Source organism: Hyaena hyaena, unplaced genomic scaffold, assembly GCF_003009895.1.
Source record: "Hyaena hyaena isolate Hyena2069 unplaced genomic scaffold, ASM300989v1 scaffold_69, whole genome shotgun sequence".
Lineage (NCBI taxonomy): Eukaryota > Metazoa > Chordata > Mammalia > Carnivora > Hyaenidae > Hyaena > Hyaena hyaena.
In genome coordinates this window covers 1,886,295-1,909,293 of record NW_024080702.1, presented here as the reverse complement: position 1 = coordinate 1,909,293, position 22,999 = coordinate 1,886,295, and the positions used below count along the sequence as shown (strand labels likewise).

The following is a 22,999-nucleotide window of genomic DNA, read 5'->3' as shown; positions in this document are numbered from 1 at the left end:
AGCTCACACGCAGAAAAGAACCCATCCTATCTGATACTAAGTCCTGGTATAATATTAGGTCCACTTGACACTTTCACAGTTTGTAAAGTGTCCAACAGCAAACGTGCTTTCCTACCTGTGTTAATAACATACGAACAATTTTAATCAAATATTAGTATCATACGAGGAGCCTCGCTGTGGTCAGATATACAGAATACAGGAGAACAAATTTCATGAGGCGTGTTACGGACTGAACGTTTGTGTCGTCCCCAAATCCCTAGGGTGAAGCCCTAACCCCCGCTGCGACAGGGCTACACGGTGGGGCCCCTGGGAGGCGCTGACACTGAGATGAGGTCATAAGGGTGGAGCCCCCACTGGAGGGGAAGGAGGGGGAAGAGCCGCTCGCTCACTCATCCTGACTACATCCTGCGTAACAGCTCTCTCTCCATCACAGCCCAGAAAGGGTGAGCACAGGACAGATGGGGTCCCGCTCCCTGAAACTCCCCTCCAAAGCAGCAAGGATGACGCGGGAGGGGGCGCTGGTCCCGCTGACGCGGTGAAGGCGGCCTCTCTGCAGAGGAGACTTCTGGACTGAGCTCTGAACACCAGGTGTGGGTCTTGCAGACTTGGGGGAAAGCAATTCAGGCAAGAGCAGAGCCCGTGCAGAGGCCCTGGGGCAGGACAGCTGGACATGTTCCATACAGGTGGCCAGTATGGCTGCAGACTCCTCAGAGGGGCAAGAGGAGAGGAGAGAATTCCCCGCTGTGAGAACACGAAACCGTAACTAAGCTTTATCTCCCGTGTTCAGCAGGACAGCACCATTCCTAAGCACCCGTCAGCACCATTCCTAAGCACCCAGGTACGGCTGGAAGAGACTGGCTGGATAAGAGAGTCCCATCCCCAGAGAGAGACAGACACACAGACATCTAGTACCTGCGGGTAAAACCCACTTCATAACTGACAGGCCTCTGAGCCTCTGTACCAGCCAGTTGCTTGCAAGGCCTGGGGGGCCATGCTTTTTCTTCACTGAAGAAACTTGCTGATTGAGGCCCAAGTCACGCAGCAGCTCTGGGAGCCCCTACAGGTCCCCACCAGGTAAAGCGAGCTGCATCTCATCATGTCCCTGAGTCTCAGGGTGCTCTAATCCCATATTTATTTTTCTGGCTGACCCTCTGGGGGCAACAAGGGGCCAGAGCAGGGTTAACAGACTCTGGGTCAGCTGCCTGGGTTCACAGCCCAGCTCTGTCGCTTCCTAGCTGTGTGACCTTTGAGAAGTTATTCAACTTCTCTGGCCCTTAACGTCCTCACTTGTAAAATGGAGATATTAATAACACCTATTTCATACGGCTGCTGCGAGGATTAAGTGGTTGGATTACGTAAACCTCTTAAATATTAGCTGTTGTCATTCTCATTGTTCTCCAGGCCACACCCTCACTCTCTCTGTCATCCAGGGGCCTAGTCCAGCGCCTGTCTCACAATCAGAGAGAGTTAAATGTCGTGTCCGGCTCCAGATGGGCAACGGCGGGACAGAGTGTAACTGACATGTGCTGAGCCCTCACCTTGCTCCCGGGGAATCCTCACAGCCCCAGGAACGGTCATTAGACACTAGAAGACTAAGGCATAGACAAGCCAAAGTCGCTGACCCCAAGTAACACAGGAAGTTCTAGTGGCAGAGTCTGCTGTCTCAAACAACACCCTTCAACTGAACGCTTGCGGCCCCAAAATCCAAGTGTTGAAGCCCTGACCCCACGTGTGACTGTGTCTGCAGACAGGACTGTGAGGGGCAATAAAGGTTAAGTGAGGCCACAAGGGTGAAACCCGAATCCAGCAGGGCTGGTGCCCTTGCGGGAAGGCGAGGGGACACCATGCTGGCACCAGACACCCAGCCTGCGGAACTGCGGGAACTCCATTTCCGTGGTGCAGACAGACGGCCTGAGCTGACTAACCCGCACCGCGATGCCTCCAAACCAACGCAGGAAAGCACACGTTCCGTCATAACTGGATACAATCAATCTGTGAAATCTTACTCCACGTCGGCTAGTCCTAGAGCTGCAAGTGTAAATGCCCATTTCCCCCAGACGCCACCTCCTTACAGAAACCACCAGACTTTGAAGAACTTTAGCGTCACAGATAATTAGATCGCGGCAGTTATACTTGAAAAAATGCAGTAACTCCACCAATTTAAGATGACCTCCTGGCAAATGAGCACAGAACAGCAAAGACTGTGAAATTAAGAAATGATTCAGCTTAAAACGTAGCCATATGACTCTCAGATCTGTACAGAAAGCAGTGGGCAAACTCAAACTAAAGGCCCAGGACGGGTCTCGCGCAGCTCGAGCAACCGACTGGCGAGCAGGCTACAGCAGCGGAGCAGCAAGCACGGAGGGGCCACTCCATTCTGGTTAAGATGGGGGGGAGCTCATGGGGTGAGGGGGGCTCACCGTCACTGACGTCTTGGAGGAGGTTCTCCTGGCACGAGAAATCCAGCTTCACCTTGATGTTGAGGACGAAAGTGGCCACCTTCCCAGGTTGCAGAGGAAATTGGGCAAGGGTTTCTTCCAGGTTCCAGCTCAAGAGGTCACCATACAATTTTTCTACAATGACAATGGCAGCAGTGATGACGGCATCCCTGAGGCAACATGAGACTTACCGACCCCCCCCAGGAAATTCCAATCCATTCCCGAAGGAAAAGGAAAAGGCAAACCATTTAAGATGTGATGGATCGGGGTGCCTGGGGGCTCAGTCAGTTAAGCGGCCGACTTCAGCTCAGGTCATGATCTCACCGTTTGTGGGTTTGAGCCCCGGGTCGGGCTCTGTGCTAACAGCTCAGAGCCTAGAACCTGCTTCGGATTCTGTGTCTCCCTCTCTCTCTTCCCCCACTCACACTCTGTCTCTCTCTCTCTCTCAAAAATAAAAAATAATATTTTTTAAAATATTAAAAAAATAATTTAAAAAGTATATAAACGTGATAGATCAAAGTACCAAGAAAACTCCAGACCCGTGGGTGTTGCCAGGCAATCACCTGTGTCCGTGAGTGACGCACAAAGAGGGACAGAGCACCAAGCTTGGGGCCAGCTCACCTCCACCCCTGCCTCGCGGTCTCCCCTCGCTGGCAACATCAGCGCACCCCTGCGCTCGTACGGGAACCAGAACTACCCTGAGCCTCCCTCCCCACCCCCCCCACCCCCCGACAAGGACCATCCAGGGAAACAGATCCGTGTGAGTGGGAGAAGCACAGTCAGTAGGAGAGCCTCTCGGGAAACAAGAATTCAGAATCGGAAACACGGGCCTGGGTGCCGAGCCGGGCACCCACCCGCAGAGGGGCGTCCCGCTCTCCTGCAGACCCTGCGCGTCAGCTCAGACGGCCTGGGGCCTGATGCCGTTCGTCTCTGACTGGAGCAGATGGAGGGTAATGACTCCTTTAAGCCGAGGTGTCTTCGTGTGTAAAATGGGGTGACAACTCCCACATCACAGGGCTGTTCTATCAATTAAGCAAAGCAGTGTGTGTGAAGCACTGTAAACACCAATGCACTGAGGGGGAGGAAGGGAGACAGGAGGAGGGGGCCCATTTGTGTCAGGTGGAAGCAGCCGTGTCGCCTTCGTGGCTCCCACACCTGCCAGACAACCCCACCTCAGGCCTAAAATCAAGGCCCAGTGTCACGTGCTGCCTCGGCATCTGGGGGGACCAGGGGGCCGGGACCAGCCTCACCAGCAGCTGCCCTCACCCCGCATCTGGCCCCGCACAGTGGCCGAGCCCCGCACATGGCCTCAAACAGGCCAACGATGTCCCCCACAGGGACCGGGGCGCCTTCCCCCGTGTGACCACAGGGCCCGCCTCCCGCAGCCCCACGTGGCCCCACGTGCACACACTGTCCCCTCACCCAGGCTGTATGTGTGACTAGAAACTGTCACCGCCTGTGCCCCGTGCCAGGTGTCATGTGCTCGGGCGTCCCCGTAACGCCGGGGCAGGAACCTCTCCTCACCGACCAGGTGACGGGAGGTCATTAAAACAGGCCCCTCCTGCGTCCACCGGGGGAGGCCCTGCTGGGTTCTCACCTCAGGGCCCCCCCGCCCCCAGACCCTGCAGGCCCAGGTGCGGGGGCCACGTGCTGCCCTTCCCACCTCTGGGCCACCTTCCCGTCTCCCCTTCTAGGAACCCCTTCTCTGTAGGAAACGTCTGTCAGAATAAGGCAGCCAGGCGGACGGAGATTAGGTAACTCGTCCCTGGTCAAGACCCAGAGCATCCAAATGGCTCCAGAGCCACTGCATCTCTTCACGCCCTGCATGAGGCTCCTCAAGGCTGAGACAAACATCAGGTCCTGCTCTCAGGACACAGACGTCCCCCACACAGGAAGGGAGTGGAAGGCGGGAGCCGGACTGAAGAAAACAGGTGCGGGCTTGCTGACTGCGGAGCACAGGTCACGTGGTGCCCTCGGTCAAGGCACGGTCCCGCCACCGAGCCGGCCACACTCTGGTTACATCACAGCTCCCAGACCACATTTATTCCCAGGGACCCTCAGAGAGGGGTGCTCACCAACAGGAGGAGGTCGGGGGTGTCCACGCAAGGAGCTCAGGAGCACAGCGCTCGCACTCACGGTGCGCCCCAGGGGTGACGTGGGCACTCACAGCATGTCCCGGGGATGATACGGGCCCTCACAGCGCACCCCAGGGGTGATGCGGGCCCTCACAGCATGTCCCAGGGGTGACATGGGCACTCAGGGTGCGCCCCGGGGGGTGACGCGGGCCCTCACAGCATGTCCCGGGGGTGACATGGGCACTCACGGCACACCCCAGGGGTGAAACAGGCACAGACGATGCGCCCCGGGGGTGTCAGAGCCTCCACACGAGGCTATGTGGCTCCATTCCCGGCACAGCCATCCTCCCCCTGGAAACCAGGGCGGATGTGTGTGGTCAAGGCAGTTCAGCGAGTGAGAACAGGACATGGCACGCAGCTCCGCGGACTCACAGGGCGTCCCGAGGCCCCGTGCTGACGCGACCGCGTTCGTGCGGAAGGACCGAGGAAAAGACAGGTAGTCGGGAGAGCCAGAGTCGGGGCAGAGTCACCACAGGCGGGGCCACGGGGGTCGCGCCCACACCACAGACACAACCCCCCGGACACACTACTCTCCACACGCGGCTTGGAAGGTGGGGAGGAGGCTGGCGGGTTACAAACAGGGGTGGGGAGCGCCCACTCTTGATTTCAGGGCAGGTCCTGATCCCTGCATCCCGCTCAGCACGGAGTCTGCTTAACATTCCCTCTCTCTGCCCCTCCCCCACTCGCATGCGCTCATGCACTCGCTTACTCTCTCTCTGTCCCCCCCAAAAAAAATTTAAAAAAAAAACAAAAAAAGAGGCAGCGGGATCGTGCGTGGTTGGTCTCCCACATGGCAGGGACCACACACTTGCTGACCGTTCCGCGACCTGTGAGCAGGGGCGCAGCGCACACAGCTTCACCAGTGACCCGCCTGCTGCTCTGAAGCGCAGCCCCGGAATCCTCGCTGCCTGCCGCGTGTGCCCCTGGTCGCCAGCGCCCGACTCCTCAATGCAAGTTACTGCCTTTGCTCCCAAACCAGCAAAAGCACCCAAATCCTCTCAGCAACCCAGTAACTCACATTCTGTAAATCTGAGTTCACCTTATTCCTATATTCCATGGCTCTATCTTCCAATCCAGTAAATGCTTTCGGAATAGAAGGGGCTATGACGCCGGGCTATGTGAAGCCTGGACAGAACATCACGTGGGCTCTACGTGCTGGAAGGCCGGGTCGCAAAGCCCCTGGGGTGCTGAAGGGCATGCTAACTTCTTTAAACGGCCTAGTCATCCGCTAGAGCAGGGCTGACCAACCCTTTATGAAATGCCAATACCAGCTAAGATACTGAGGCCCTGCAAAGGCCTCCCTCCAGAAGATTCCATCAGCCTGAGGTCTCCCATGCAGGGGCAGGCACTAGGTGAGGGCTCGCCGGTGCATTCCAGCTGCACCAGAGTATGGGGCCCCCACGGCACAGACATGCCCTGGCAGGAGCAGCCTGGCCTCACCCGCCAGGCCCCAGTTACACATCCACACATACTGCTTGCCTCCCGAGGCCTCCTGGCCCCCTCTCTTGCACAGTGAAGTCTGACTCCTCCTTCACAACCCAATCTGAAGGCTCCTTTCCTGTGATGTCTTTCCCACCCTGCATTGCTCCTCTGGGCTCCAAAGTGCCCCCTCTGTTAGAACATCACCCCCCATGCCAAGCAGCTCACTCTTCCACCAATCAATCAACAACTGGAAGACAGGCTAGACGTTGTCTTGAGGCTCCCCACTCCCATGAGGAGCAGGGCACCATGCTGGTTAAGAATGCCAGGGTCAACTCCTGGGTTCAACTCCTGGCTTTAGCTGGCTATCCTTAGGTAAGCCACCAAACTTCCATGTGCCTCAGTGTACCCATCTATAAAATGGGTTGTCATGGAAAAGAAATGAGCTAATGAGAGTAAAGCAATGAGGACACAGTCTGGCTTAAATGCAGCCCTCCACCCATGTTAGTTATCTCCGCTAGACCCCCCAGCTCCCCACCGTGGAGGCATGCGGAGTCCCCAGCTCTGTGCTTGGCACCCAGTAAGAGCCCAGCGATATTAGGTGCCATCAACACCCTTCCCGCTCCCAAGGAACAGCGCCAGGCATGTAGGGGGCACTCGGGAATGGGCAAACATATTCCAAGATGCTTCAGACTTAGACTTATACCAGGTGGGGAGACAGCAACACAAAGCAAGCAGATCACTAGAGTGAATGTACACTAGGACCTCCCTGCACAAAAATGCTCACGTGGGAAGAAAGCAGAAAGCAAACCTGGAAGCTTCCTGGGGCTCTCTGAGTCCCAGGACAGCAGGTAACTGCAAACTTTTCATTTCCTGGATGTTCTGCAGCGAGGCGATCTATTATACTTCCATAAACACGCACACGCACAGAAGCACATGCCAGTGTTGGACTCTCATGTCCAAATCCGACCCCCCCACCCCCCCGCCGCCACTCCAGTGCACCGTGGGGAGAAGCCCTGTAAATCCGGCCTGCAAGTCGGCACAGGCCTGAGCACATGGAGGACCGAGGCCCACCCAGGAGAGTGAGCTGGGGTCTGAGCCAATACAGCCACTTTCTGCAGGGCCCTCTGTCAGGGCCAGACAGTACTGTGAATTGATGACAAGGACAGCAGTCACCTGGGGCACGTGTGTCACTGAGCCCCCAGACTCAACTCCACCAGCTGGATAAACTTCTCCGGAGCAGGGATTTAAGCCCGCTGCAGCTGTGCAAGCTGGCAGGCAGTCAAATGCCCGAAAAGAATTTGAGGGGCTTCGGAAAAGCTGGTCCAAGCTAACTGGGTAAGCTCGGCCTGTCCTTCCCGCTCCCCGTGCTAACTTGCTCTGTAGGGTAGACAGGAAAGCCCGGGACAAGACAAACTTGTATCCTAGAGTCCCTTTTTAATAATCGTAAGTGATACAACTATCTATTAAGTACTATCGTCTAACTTCAGACTACAGCTATGTTATTCCCATGTTATGAAGCAGGCAACAGAAGCTCAGAGAGCTTAAGCAAGTTACCCGTGGCCACACAGCTCTTTTAGAAGTCAAAGAACCAAGAGTCAGGGCCCGGACCGGCAAACACTGGGCTCTTTCCACTGGAGGTTCTGCCTCTCACTGCTTTTCTGGAACATTACCCCACCCAGCTTCACAACCTGAGTGCAGAGTACATACAACGAAAGCATGACTACGGTGACGGAACAGAGGACCTTGAGAAGAGATGGCAGGTCGTGTGCGCCGGGACCAGCACCGCCCCTGACAGCTGTCCTCTGTCATCCCGAGATGACATGCCTCTTCAGCGGCGGAGAGACACCAGAGTCCATGTAAAGATGCCACGAGGCCCCGTGGCCTTGGCACGGAAACCTGGCACACAGGCGGCCTGGGTGATTCACGTGAAAGTCTGGTGCCCTGTTAATGCTTGCTTCTCACTTCCTCCCACTGCCCACTCCATTCATCCAGGGGACACGCACCGCACAGCTACAGTGTCCCCAGGGCAGCCACCGTGTGGGGTTCGAGGGGAAGGAGGTGAATAAGAAGTGGCCCCTGCCTGTAAAGGGACCGTGCCGATCTCTGATTATAGGAAAGAACAAGTGTGAGGGGCAGAGGAGAAGCCCCCAGGAGCTCAGACCAGGCGACAGATATTCTCCTCAATCTGAAAACTTCTTAAAAGCTTATAACACCGTCACACACAGACCAGACTCAAAACTGCTCAGTTAATGCACTGCCCAAATCGGGGCCGCAGAGAACTGAGTCAGGATCCACCATTCTGACAGCCTGCGCTGGGAGGGGGCCCTGCTGAATTCCTGGATTTGTGAGAAAGCGTGGATCCTCTCGGCCAGCAGTCCAGTCTAGTGGGAATCTATAACCAGGGTAGGAGGGCGGAAACTCAGCTAAAACCGATAACTACAGCGCTATTCTTGGCTGTTGGGATGACTTTTCATTTCTCGAAGTGTTTCAACCGAGAGATCCACTCTGCCCAAATGAGCGGTGAGATGCCCTCGGGGCTGCCCGTGGCCTCGGCTGCAGAACACAGAAGGCTGGGTGTGTCAGAGACCCGGAGGTTGTGGTTTGTCACAGAGACGCGAAATCAGAGGCATGGCCTCAACTGTGACCCCATCTGGGCTGTGGGGGCGCCCGCAGACACAAGCCTGGAGGACGGCAGAAACAACTGCGGGCTGGGTGCTGTCCCCCAAGCAGCCCGCCTGGCGGCGGACGTTCACAGAGAGCCTCCTCCAGGCAGGCGCCAGGCCAAGCTGTCCCAAAACCCACACCAGCCCTCGGAGGGCCTCCTGCCACCTCCCCTGGCAGGCGGGCATGGCCAGGAGTCCATCACCCCTAATGTGCCGACCCGTTCAGTCCTGACGGCAGACTCATGAAAGAGTGTTGGCTTCGATGCTCAGAAATGTACTTTCATGGCAGCTGGGTGTCTCAGCCAGTGAAATGCCAACTTCGGCTCAGGTCAGGCTCTCACGGATTTGTGAGCTCAAGCCCCACGTTGGGTTCTGTGCTGACAGCTCAGGTTCTGTGTCTCTGTCTCCCTCTGCTCCTCACCCCCCCACTCTCAAAAATAAAGAATCATTTTAAAAAATATGTACTTTCTTCCTGGTCTCAACTGTCTGCACCAGCACTGCTGGGTGTCTGAGCTCCCTGGGGAGCCTGAGCCCCACCGAAGCGGGCAGCAGAGCGCATGGTCGCTACGGGCCGTCAGCGTGAAATACGACAGGCCCCAAACAACCAGTCGGGATGTTCGAAGTTCCCAGAGTGCAGCGCCAGACCCCCCCAGCTTCCTCTGCCTTCTGAATGCGTCAGGCCTCGCAGTACCGATCAGAGGCATTCTGCTAGGTCTTCCGATGAATTCTGTACACTTCTCCACCATGACCCTCCAACTGTGCAAAAGGCTGACCTGAAGGAGAAGGCCACCACAATCATGCGCACGAGGGGACACAGAGCTGAACAAGCTCTAGACGTTCATGAGTCTCAATGTCTTCCTAGAAGGAACACCAGTCAGCCCACTCGCCGTGGTTACTCAAAGGTAGCGGAAACAATACAAGATGTGCTGTCGGAATTCAGTTCCATCCAGTGAACATGCCTGACTCCTCGCACTGAATCGTGAGCTCCTTCAGGACAGGGTTCATGTTTTATTCATGGGCCTGGCGTGGTGAGTGTACATAAATGTGATATAAATGTTTGATTGTTGAGTAACACAAAGCCAAGTGAAGTGAATGTTATTGTAACACCGTGTGTAACACCGTCAATGTACGGGAAGAGCAGCCAGGTTCCAGTGGAGGGGTTGGGAGAGCGTTCAGGAGGTGGCGCGGGGGCTGCCGTGTGGATGATGGGTGGGTTGTGAGATGCACACAGGACGCCGAGAGTCAGCAAAGCTCTGAATACATCCAAGTGGAAGTCCACTCTGCAGCACAGAGGACGGGGACTTGGGGCTGACTCCTGGGTGCCCCAGGGCCCGACACAATGGCCACCACCTAGGAGGTGCTCGCTTCTGTGCCAGTCTGACCTGCATTCGGGGCGGAGGGCCACGCGGTCCCTCCAGGTGTTGGAATCGGTGTGCCTCGCATCGTACCAGCTAAGTCTACACCGATGACGATGACAGCCGGATCCCGGGGGCTCGCTCCCGGCGCCCCGACCCACTGCTGGCCACAGCAGCCTGCTCCCGGCTCCCTTCCACCTGCGTCCACGCCAGGCGTGCAAGGGGGACTCAGCATGACCACGGAAGGAGGCACCGGGAAACCCAGTCCTTTTTCCCATTCCCCAAGACACCCCATGCTTTTACAACGCAGGAAGTAACAAACCACTTTTCTACAAGATTTCTTTTAAAAATTTTGCCCTGTGTTGCCACGTTTAAAATTAAAAACAGCAGAACACAAGCAACTCGGAAAGAGACCAGGCCAAGAAAAGTTATAAACCTCAGCAGGGAGGGTAACTCCTACTGTCACGTTGCATGGCACCCCACCTCGTCACAGGGCCCCTCGGGTCCTGAGAACTGCACGGGTAACAGGTTCTCCTTTGTGATTAGGAACAGAGGAGCCAGTGACCACCCTCTGTCCCGTCCAGAGCTGCCCCCAGCCCGCTTCCCAGGCTCTCCCCGCTCTGGCTTCACTCCCTGTGGGACGGCAGCACTTACGCGGCCTGACTATACGGCTTCCAGTTCTGCTGCTACAGTTTTAATGCAAGAACACACTCGCCCATCTTTTGTTCAATCTAAACATTTCGAAAAACTCTGCGAACAAGGATGTGAGATGGGTTCTGAAAGCCAAAAGGCCAGCCCAGGAAAGTTAAACAAAGGCGTCTGTCTTCCTCGAGTGGGGCCTGAGTTTGCTCAGAGTTGGATTAAACAACCCCGACGCCCTGGTTCCCCAGGTCCTGGCAGACAGACGTGGAAAACGGGAAGCGAAGCACCACTTCCAGGGAAAGGAACCCAGAAGTTTCTCAGCACCTGCCACGTGCCAGGCCTCCTGCTCTGTGTGCCAGATACATTACTGCGTGTTCCCAAATTACGACCTGAGAGGGGGCCTGGGGCCCGGGGACAGCCCAGCCGGGAACACTCATCACGGGCGCAGGACACAGAACTAACAGATCGGGGGCTGGACGCCCAAGCTGTCAGACTGCAAGACCTATCTTTCCGTCTCCCGGGCCAAAGAGGAGCCATGCTACACTGTGACAGAGCACAGGGGCCACAACAAGAAGGAAGGGAAGGGAAGTCTGCAGGGACCGGAGGCGAAACACACAGGCCAAGAGCCGCGCAGCTCGGGACAGATCTGACACCTATGCCCCAGTCGGCGCCCCCGCCCACAAAGGCGCGGGTGAGTAAAGGATGTCCCCGGTCGGACGTCTGGATTCTGTTCCGAAGCGCAGGGAACATGCAGCAACAGCTCTAAGCAGCCTGCTTGTCTCCCTTCAGTTCCACGGCTGAGGAGTGACACATTCAACAACAGGCAAACCGCTCACGCAGCACCGCTAATTCACCCTCTGCTGACAAACACCCACGGTGTTTCCATGAGTAGCGACCCCGAGGAAGTTGACGGCGCACGGGAGTCTCCCGCACGGCCGCAGCCGCGCAGACAGGGAAGAGCTTCCCCATCCAATCCAGTACATCTTTGTGCCTCAACCGTGCACCCGCCTGTTTCTCCTTTCGTTCCCGTGGTTATTCCCATGGAATAACCAGAGGCGCCTTTCGGAAATCCTGCGCTCAAAAAATTAAAAATACAAGTAGCACATGAGCCAGGAGTTCTACTTCCAGGTATTTATCTGAAGAAAACGAAGACACGAATTCAAAACAGTACATGTGCCACGCTGGTCACTGCAGCATTAATTACCGCAGCCACGGGATGGAGGCAGCCCAGCGTGCGTGGACGGCGGATCAGCCACGGGATGGAGGCAGCCCAGCGTGCGTGGACGGCGGATCAGCCACGGGATGGAGGCAGCCCAGCGTGCGTGGATGGCGGATCAGCCACGGGATGGAGGCAGCCCAGCGTGCGTGCACGGCGGAATGGAGACAGAAGATCCAGTGCGATACGACGGGGTCCCACTCCCCCACAAAAAGATAACATCTTGCCGTTCATGACAACGCAGACAGCCTAGAGGGCGTTATGCCGAGTGAAGTAAGTCAGAAAAAGACAAATATCCTATGACTTCATTCGAATGTGGACTCTATAAAACAGGACAAATGAATACAGAAAACAGGAATATGCTCATAAACACACAGAAGCAACTGGTGGTTGCCAGGGAGGGGTGGGGGGGACGGGCGAAGTAGGTGTGGGGACGAAGAGGTGCCAACTTCCAGTTATGGAATAAATAAGTCACAGGGATGTGAGGTACAACGGAGTACGGTCAATAACACGGCCGCGACTTTGTACGGGGACAGATGGGAACCAGACCGACATGATCGTTTCATGATGTATGAAAACATCGAACCAGCAGGTTATTAGACGCCTGAAACTAATATAATACAGTATGTCATCTATAACTCAATAAAACCTCTTCTCAAGTTCGAACTAAAGAAAAAATCCTATGTAACAAGATGCTGCAAGGAATAACCAGATAAATCAAGAGTGCAGCTTCTGTTACTAATTTTTCGCCCCGTGGAATTTAGTTTCAGAAATAACAGTCATTATTTTAATGCTAGAGTCTCCTTTCACGCAGTCGAGTGAAACTGGCTCTTTCACATTGACAGTAATACAGAAATTGCTACTGCTGTTGACCTTCAACACTGAGGCCCATTCACATTTGCCTCTAACTGCAGAGACTGCACTGCAATCTTCATGAGAACAGTAAGCAGTAGACAGTCTCACTTCCATCAAAACACTTACGAGTTTTTAGTTACAGCAACTAAAAGGAGTCATTGCTTCTAGCCAAAGAAATTACACTAGAAGAATAAAGATATTAAGGGAGGGGGGTGTATATTTGGGTTTGTACACACAAACGTATCTAGGAAGATTGTTAAAAAGCAAGTACAATCGGGGCACCTGGGTGGCTTAGTCAGTTAAGTGTCCAACTTTGGCTCAGGTCATGATCAATTGGTTTGTGGGTTCGAGCCCCACATCGGGCTCTGTGCTGACAGCTCAGAGCCTGGAGTCTGCTTCAGATTCTGCGTCTCCCTCTCTCTCTGCCTTTCTTCCATTCACGCTCTGTCTCTGTCTCAAAAATAAACATTTAAAACCAAAAAGCAAATACAATCAATTCTTTTTAATTTGGGCTTAATTAGAATAAAATCTATGGTTATTTAAGTACAGGCAGAAGTTTTCATCTTTAACAACCTACACATAAAGACTAGCTCGCAAACACGTTATATTTAAAATTTACCTGACCCTGACAGATAACCCCTGTCTGGTGGCACTGGATTATCAATGCTCGTCTCCACGTCAGGTACTCCTGATCATGGGGACACGCTCACCCCGTAAGGGCCTGAACTACAGTTTAGCCTCCTGAGGGGACCCATAAGGGTCTGTGTGACTCTTAATACCACTGAGCCTGAGTGCAAAAGGATTTTAAAAACAAGTTTGCAAGATTAGGAATTAAAACAAGCCAGGAAAGCAAGGAAGATGGAGGAAGAATATAAAAACAGGCATTTTTCTTTATCTGAAGAAAAGGGGGTTTGTTCAGACGGGAGAGAGGACGTGTCCAAGTGGTCAGGGCCCCCGACAAGACTCCGGGTGCTTTCAGGGTGTCGGGAACAGGAGGAAGGGGAACGGGGGGCCTGCAGGCAGCCTCCCTCACGGCGAGGCCCAAAGCACACGGGTCTTGCAGACTGGAGAATGATCGGGCTTGTTCGAGCAAGCGTGAGCTAGACGCTTTTGTGCGCGGAAGCGTCCTCAGAGCTCCCCAAGTCCCGCGTGAACCTTTCAGCCTTATGACAGCCCTGCACAGCGGTGCTCGCCCTGCACTTATTGAGCACCTACTGTGGGACAAGCATTGCTCGTAGCTGTGAGGCACTGGGGGTGCCACCGTGAGAGAACAGACCAGCCACACCTCTTACGTGTGTCCTGATCATTTAGGAAGAAAACACTGCCTGGAGGACCACGCGCCTGGCACGTGGTAGGCGCTACAACGTCGGAGTCCGCGTTACTACCAAGGTACGTACAAGGAACAGCACAAAGGGAGCAACACGGAGCCCAGAGACGGAGGCATTTAGCCGCACGTGGGAGACTCCCACGGAGTAGATGTGTGCGAGGCCCTGCAAGAGGCTGAGCCCCGTTGGCGGAAATAAGACGGTGCTGGTGCGAGTGGAGCCGCGGCTGTGCGCTCTCCCCACCATCCACAGGGACAACTCACGGGGACCTGGCTCCCTCCCCCGCTCAAACGCCCCGTGTCCCCAGTCTCAGACATTTCCCCTCTTCTCCGACATATGAGATCATCTCTTAATACGGGAAACAAGTGACCAGAATTATTCCCTCTGTATATTCTAGAAACAGGTTGTTTGTTTTTATTAATTCCACTGGTAAATGCATTGCATCTTGGGATGAGAATTTTTTTTTTTTTTTTTTTTTTTTTTTTTTTATTTCTAGGAGAGAGAGAGAGACAGTGTGAGCAGGGGAGGGTCAGAGAGAGAGGGAGTCACATACTGAAACAGGCTCCAGGCTCTGAGCCAGGAGTCAGCACAGAGCCCGACGTGGGGTTCGAACCCACGAACCGCGAGATCATGACCTAAGCGAAAGTCGGTCGCTTAACTGACTAAGCCACCCAGGCGCCCCATGGGATGAGAATTTTAAAACTGACAGCTTTCTTTTCTCACTCGTAAACGTGCTATTTGGAAATAGACTTGCCACACTCTATTCTGTGGATCTGAGGCTCCTAACCTTGTCATTAGGGTAAAGGTCCCAGAGCTGGGGGGCGGGGGGGCCCACAGTCATCACAGACCTGTCCCGTGACCTCAGATCATTTAACCTCTGGGGCTTTCGCTTCCCCTATCCATGCGGTGGGGGTAATGACACTGTCCTACCTTAGAGCTGAGAGTCGGGAGGGGCTGCACGGGAAAGAGACATGGCAAGAAGGACAGGGAGGTGTGGGCACGTGAGAACTCAGTTTGGGAACCAGGGTGAGGGGTGACTGATGGTGCATGGGACGTGCCCACCACCAAGGGCTTCACCTTGGAATTCCGTCCAATCCCTGTGACTGTTTCCAACTGTATGACTCACTATCAGTAAGTACCGACTGAAAGCCCACCTGATAAATACACCCACTCTGGGGTGAGCAGGGATCACCTTGAAAGGGGGCAATGGCATCTTCTGCATGATAAAAATATTCTACAATAGGATCTTGGTAAGAGCTTGGGCTGGAGATGTGTGTTTGTCAAAACTCTTCAAATAGTAATTAAAGATTTGTACATTTCACTGGGACGCCTGGGTGGCTCAGTCAGTTAAGCATCCGACTTCAGCTCAGGTCATGATCTCATGGTTCATGAGTTCAAATCCTGCATCAGGGCTCAGAGCCTGGAGTCTGCTTCAGATTCTGTGTCTCCTTCTGTCTCTGTCCCTCCTCTGCTCACGCTCTATCTCTCTCTCTCAAAAATAAACGTTAAAAATTTTTTTTTAATATTTATACATTTCACCGCATATACATTTTACCAAAAAAGAAAAAAGGAAACTTGGAACTCTAACTAGTAATGTGCATCCTGAAGTATTAGTAGGTAAAGTGCACTGAAATCTGTGACCTATTCTGAACCACACAAAAAAATAAGATGGGTTAATGGATGGATAGAAGGCTCGAAAGCTACGTGATCAACAAATGTAGGAAAACGTTAATTTCAGAACCTGGATGGTGGTACACAGTGTGTGCTGTAAAATTCTCTCAGCTCCTCTGTGTGCCTGCACATTTTCACCGTAAAACACTGGGGTGAGGGGACAGAGCTGACACGAAGAGTAAGTTGCACGGGAGCTCACAAGCACAAGCACACCAAAGGCCAGGGTCGCCCAGACGGGGACAGGAGCTGGATGCAGAAAGGCAGTGCTCAGCCAAGGTCTCCGCAGGAGGAAGAGGGTCCAGCAAGGCAGCAAGGCTAGAACTCACACAACACTGGGTGACCCACACAACTAAGGGACCCACACAACTCATTAGAAATATCAAAGTGAGCCACGCGCATCCATTGTTTGCACCCCACTCGCCCAGCAAGCGAGACAAGCATACTCCTATCAGTCCTGTTCTGTAAACGAGAAAGCTCTTTCCGTCAACTAGCCCTGAGCACTAACACCTACCAGGCACCAGGCATGGAAATCAAAGACCAATCATCCTGCCTCTGGGGGACTCGCAGCTGGTCGGGGAGAGACAGCGAGGAACCGCAGCCGCACAGTGAAGGGCGCCTGCATTAGCACCTTGGGGCGCTCTGAGACCACACAGGTGGGGTCCCAACGGCCCAGGCTAGGAAGATTTTTCCAGAGTGACCAGCAAGCAGAAAGCTGGATGAGAAATGAACTGAAGGTGAGGAGGTAATGGAGGCTGGAGCAGAAGTTAGCAAGGTGAGCTCTAGGGAGAGAAGACAGTTTATCCTAAGGCGTAGAAGCGACCGTACAAATGTCCAGGAAACTGAAATCAGTTCCCAACAACCCACGTGACTAGAGTTTAAGGGGAGAGGTGGCTAAGATGAAGCTGAAGCATGGGGCAGAGGCCAGATGCAGAGGCCTCTGCGACTTGGCTCTAGGACAGCAGGGAGTTGTTCAAGGACTCCCAAGGGCACAAACAGGAGGGGCCCCGCTTCAGAAAGCAGCAGCAAGTTCGTGGCCGGCAGTGGACACAGGGTTTCCATTTGGGTTTATCTGAGAAAAGGAAAGGATGGTTTCTAGTTGCTAAGCTGTGACACAAGGTAACGTACAGGACAGGCTTCATCATTATAAGCTCTGTAACTACCTGTCACTCACTATGGCTCACTAATGCAGCAGCGACCACACCCTCTAACCAATTAGTTAAATTCGGAACACCAGATAAAGGCATTTTGTGTCAGAGACGCATTTCCCACATAACCCATATGCACTTGCTCCCAAAGATTGGGGAAAGAAAGGAGGAGCCCAAGGGAGGACCATCACACTCCCCACAGGCTAAGAGTGTACAAAGATGTTTTAAATGAGACACAAAAAGTGATGAGCACAGGAGACATTCACACTTATTCCCAACAGAAAACTCATGCTCAGAATATACACAAGTCGTACAAGTCAGGAGAGGGGGGTAGACAGAGGGAGACAGGCAGAGACAGAGACAGAGACAAGGAAGAACACTCAAGAGGAAAAAAAGACAAAGTACTTGTACAAGAAAGGATCCGAGTATCCAAAACCACACGAAAGGAATTCAACATCACTGGTCATCAGGCAAATGCAAACTAAACCCCGGCGTTATGGTTACACCCCACCCTCAGCACCAGCGCACATAAAATGACCACAAACCAAGTACCTGAGGACTTGAGCACCAGAACTCACACAGTGATGGTGTGAACTAGTGCAACCACTCTGGAAAAGTGTCTGGCTCTAACGCTGAATGCACATACCCCCCGGCCCCCCAGCATCCTACTCCTGGAGCTACGCTCAACAGAAGCATCTACAGAGGTCCACCCAACAGATGCCCAAATACTCAAAGCAGCACTATTCTCAAGAGTCCCCAGATGGAAACCACACAAACATGCTCAGTCATAAATCGCGATGCATTCATTCACAGTAGAGCGTTCTACAACAATGAAAACAAATGGTGATGGTGGTCGGGGTAATGATGGTGGCAGCGGTAAGCGGGGCAGGAGGGGTGGTAACAATGTTGCTGAAGGTAGCGGCAATTGTGGTGGTGGTGGTGGTGGTGGTGGCGGCGGTAATGGCAATAATAATGATGGCAGTGACAGTGGTGGTGATTGTGATGATGGTGGGAGAAGTGATGGTGGCGAAGGTGGTGATGATGATAGTAATAGTGATGGTGGTGGCAGAGATGGTGCTTAGTGGAGATGATACTGGTGGAGATTATGGTGGTGATGGTGGCAGAGATGGTGGTGGTAGTAGTGGAGGTGGTGGTAGAGATGACGGTGGTGGTGGAGATGGTGGTGATGGCAGCAGAGATATTGGTGATGTTGGTAGGGATGGTGGAGGTGGTACTGGTGGTAGTGGTGGTGATGATTGTGGTGATGGTGGTGATGTTTGCAGAGATAGTGGTGATGGTGATAATGGTGGTGATGGTGATAATGGTAGTGGTGATGGTGGCGATAATAGTAATGGTGGTGGTGACAGTGGTGGAGATGATGATGGCAGAGATTGTGGTGGTGATGGTGGCAGAGATGATGGCGGCGCTGGGGAGATGGCGGCGCTGCGGTGATGGCGGTGGTGTGGAGATGGTGGTGGTGGAGATAGCAGTAATAGTAACAGCTAACAAATCGGAGTGCTGATAACATGCCAAGCACGTTTCCAAGCACTTTGCATATATGATCTCATTTCATTCTCATTATAACCCTGTGATGGAGGTGCTGTTATTAGTGTTCTTTTACAGAAGAGGAAAAATCCAAGAGAGGTTAAATTCCTTCCCCAGAGGTAATACAGAGCGAGTAGGAGACAGCGAGAATGTGAACACGGGCAGCATTTCCCGATGAGGAGAGGCACAGACGGGGACAAGAGGCCGGCTAAGGTAGGCACATACACGCTTCCTTTCCCTCGCACGTCAGAAGCAGTGGGAGAAACGAGGGAACGCGAGACGCACGGGCACTCTCCCCCGGCGGGACACCTCAGATTAACCCTTTTCACACGGTCCAAATTCCTTCTTTCATGGACAAATAGCTAGTCAACAGGGAAGCCAAAACTTCAACCCAGATCTTATGACCCTCCCCGCCCCCCGTGCCACCAGCTCATGCGTCCCAGGACAGGAAACGGAGGGCCTGCCTTCAGGAGGGAGCGCACAGGCTCTACGCCTGAACCCACAAAAATCCCAGGGCAGATGGACGGATCCCAAGTGACACCACGTGGGAGCGGCCCATGGATCTCTCCCTTCACTCAAGAGCATTCTTCCCAAGGATCTGGTAAATGTAAAGGCCTCAGGGACGAGGGAGCAGTCTTCCCTCCTTTATGTGTTCTTTGCACACCCAATTCATGATGGCATCAAATTAAAAGAGGAAGGAGCTTTTAGACTCTCTGAGCACTGGTTACTCAAAGTGTCTCTTCAGCAAACAAAGACAAACATTTCTGGGGCCGAACCCACCTTTGGTGGTGAGAAGCTTGGAGGTGACTTCCAGTTTCTCCAAGGGTTCCATCCCAATATTTTCCAATTTGATGACAAGTTGCTGAGTCTCCCCGTTGTAAAGCTGGACGGACACATTCGTAGAGATTTCATCACCAGAGGAAGGCTGCAAGGAATGTGCAGATCTGAAACAGCAGGAAGAGTTAAAGGGATTTAGTAAAAGAAGCAAAGTAAAGGAAAACAAAGGCATCTCAGAACCACGCACATCCCCGGACTTAACACATTCCAGAAGCAGGAACTCGGGAAGCATGGCTTTCAAATTAGAGCCTAGTCTGAGCTATTGGGAGGGGAGGGTGAGCACCACATGCTGAGCATCTTCCACATGCAGATGCATCCTGGGTCCCACTTGAGCTTAGCATCGTGTGTGTGTGTGTGCACGCGCACATGTGTAGCATAAAAACATACTTAACTACTGGATTATGGTGAGGCCTACAAGACACAATGAGTTAATTCAAATGATCTGCGAACTGTCACTCTCTAAAAAAAGTTTTTAAATGTCATGCTCACAACTGCCTTGGGAAAACCCACAGACTGAAGAAGAAAACAGGATTGTTTGATGGATACCATGGGGACTGGAGTGACAAGTATGTACAAAAAACTCCACGTCACGGGTACGAATGACAAGCAATCCCTGCAAGTGCCAAAGGGGACACAGGGCAACTGGGCAAGTGGTCTTGGGCCATATGGCAACCTCTGCATGGCCAGGTGAGGCCCGGGCCTCGTGGGAGCGCAGCCCGGCACACAGCCTAAAGGCTGCACCATAACCTCGAGTTCAAAAGCACATACGATGCTCTGGAGAAGTCCAGCCACAAAAGAAAGGGGGTGGTCACTGGAGCCAGCCATGCCCTTCCTGGGGGGCTCCCGCCCCAGGCTCTGAGAGAAGAGCTTCTATATTCAAACCTCATTTTCAGAAAATACTAGCATAATGAATCAAGGTGAATTACCTCACGTTTTACACCTTCAAAGTTACTCATGAGTCGAGAAATAAACTTTCTCTGTCAATGAAGGGAGATGAATCCTGTCCTCACTATAAACGACTTCTTTCCATATCTTAATCTGCAGTCCTTCTTAAGCAAAAGCTGTTTGCAGTCAACTTGCAATTGCAAAGGACATATTCAGAAAAACTAAAACAGGCGGGACGAATTACTTTGCCTCTCAGACAGACAGGATACCAGCCCCTCTGGGACTGCAGAAAAAGAAGGCAGGAGAAAGCAGAGCCTTAGCGCTGCCACAGGGCCTGGCCGACACAGGCGCTGACGGTCCCCAACTATGGGGGCCCGTGTGAGAGAGCTGGAGCCGGAAAGGGGCTGAGTCCTGGGCGAGCCGTAGGAAGGAGACGGCAGTTGGATATGTCCCCTTTTCTGGGCATATTTTTCCCTTGCTTGATCGATCATCTGGCCAACCTGTGTGAACCTTGTAAGGCCCAACTTAAACATCACACCTGTGGAGCCTTCCTGAACCGTGAATGGGAGAGTTTCCAGGTTAAAGAGCACTTAGCAAACGTGACTATGATGAGTCCGTCTCCCCTCCAGACATGATCTCCTGCAACAGGCAAGGCCCAGGTCAAGGGCATTTCCAATTACTTGCTAGTCCTCTAGACTTCTCAGGGAAGGCGTCCATAAACGTGGGGGACTGAATGTGTTACCTCGGTCACAAGGATATTGATATTAGACTCATTAGGAGCAACACTCCCTTAAAGAACAGTCAACTGAAATCACGTACTCCACACTAAAACCAATAAAATTCATTTTTTAACTGAGGTGTTACTTACATACCATGAAATTCACCTGTTTTAAGTATATAATTCAATGACGTTTAGTAAATTTACAGAGTCGTAGAACCATCATCCAAACTGAATTATCTTCATGACGTACTTTTTGAAGCAATTAAAATAGACATTTTTTAGCTTATGTTACATGGGTATGCAAAAAGTAATTAATGCTACTTTTCTACTTTTTATAAGATAAGAGTTAACTGTCTTTCATCAAAAAAAAAAAAAAAAAAAATTCCAAAGGCTAATTTCACATTTTGTTCTGTTTACAGTAAGAAACATTTCAGGTGTTCTACTTCCCTTTAAGCATGTTGCCTACTGGTTGTCTTGAAGAAACCCTTCACCCATATTTTGATCCTAAGAATCACAGATTAACTCAGATTCTTGGCATCATTAAAAATGTCTACTACAGGGGCACCTGGGTGGCTCAGTCGGTTAAGCCTCCGACTTTCGCTTAGGTCATGATCTCGCGGTTCATGGGTTCGAGCCCCACGTCGGGCTCTGTGCTGACTGCCAGCTCAGAGCCTGGAGCCTGTTTCAGTCTGTGACTCCCTCTCTCTCTCTGACCCTCCCCTGCTCACGCTGTCTCTCTCTCTCTCTCAAATAAAGTAAATTTTTTTTAAAAAAATGTCTACTACAGGGCATCTGGGTGACTTAGTCAGTTAAGCGTCCGACTTCGGCTCAGGTCATGGTCTCACGGTTCATGCATTTGGGCCTCGTGTCCAGTTCTGTGCTAACAGCTAGCTCAGAGCCTGGAGCCTGTTTCATGTTGTGTCTCCCTCTCTCTCTGACCCTCCCTTGCTCACACTGTCTCTCTCTCTCTCTCTCTCTCTCACTCTCTCTCAGAAATAAATAAAACACTAAAAAAAATTTTTTCAAATGTCTACTAGAGGCACGTGGGTGGCTCAGTGGGTTGAGCATCCAACTTCGGCTCAGGTCACGTTCTCACGGCTCGTGGGTTCAAGCCCCGCATCGGGCTCTGTGCTGACAGCTCAGAGCCTGGAGCCTGCTTCCAAGTCTGTGTCTCCCTCTCTCTCTGCCTCTACTTTGCTCGTGCTCTTTCTCTCTTGCTCTCAAAAACAAATACATAAACACTAAAGAAATTTTTAAAAATAAAATAAACGTCTGCCACCAACTACTGTCCGCGCCCCTCCCTGTCAGAAGGCGGGGGGACGGCACCCTACCTGGGCAGCGAGGTGCTGATCTGCAGTCGGGGCAGTGCAGGAATGACCTCCACTGTGGAGCCACTGGTCTTCACTCCCGGGAGGTTGTCCAGCAAACAGTCACTGAAGACGCCGAAGACGGCGGTGTGGTAACCTGGGAGGCGAAATGAAGAGCTTCATAGCCGCTGGACAGGCCACCAGCCTCGGGCACACGCCTGAAGGCAGCCCCCAGCAGGGAGGAGCACGGCCCCCAGCCCCTGGCCCTCCGGTCTCACCCACAGCTCGGCCCGAAGCCCTGGGTGCCACCCGCAGACGGAGGGGTGACAGTCCCCATATTCCCACCCGCGGGGCCAACTGGGTCCCAGTGGAAGCACCTGCAAGTCCTCGTCAACTAAGTCAACTTGACACTAGGTCTCACCGTTCTGACAATGTGCTTCTCCAATATGCCCATCTCTAAGAGAGTGGCAGCCAATGTCCCTTTGCAGCACAGAACGTGACTGAGTAAGTATCTATCTGAAAAATGATTCAACATCTTCTATGGAGAGACGGCAGTTCAAGAGCCAACTATTGTTACGGTAACTGCTACCTGAGACAGCAAATCTGCTGTATGGGTGCAAGCACTGTAATCTAAGATCAGCGAATTTGTCATGCAAAAAAAAAAAAAAAGTAACCTCCACTGGTTAGAGAAGCACTTGAAATAATTTAAGAAAGCTTTAAAATGGCTTCTGAAATTTCAGAGAAAATTATAATAAACAATATTCACCGTACAACAAAAGTAACCAACGCCCAAGGACGAGATGCTGAGGGTGCTGACGGCTGCGCCTTCACAGTAAC

At 52.8% G+C, this 22,999-nt stretch overlaps 1 protein-coding gene across 2 annotated transcripts in view; it reads right to left on the bottom strand.

The window, feature by feature from the left end:
- The window catches only part of TRAPPC9 (trafficking protein particle complex 9), a 555,131-nt gene that overhangs the window by 401,739 nt on the left and 130,393 nt on the right, over positions 1-22,999 (bottom strand). For both annotated transcript variants that reach the window (XM_039232979.1, XM_039232980.1), the window contains 3 exons: positions 22,187-22,319; positions 19,193-19,356; positions 2,421-2,573 (listed from right to left, as the gene is read on the bottom strand). In XM_039232979.1, coding sequence (XP_039088910.1) covers positions 2,421-2,573; positions 19,193-19,356; positions 22,187-22,319 — 450 coding nt within the window. The remainder of the gene's footprint in view (positions 1-2,420; positions 2,574-19,192; positions 19,357-22,186; positions 22,320-22,999) is intronic.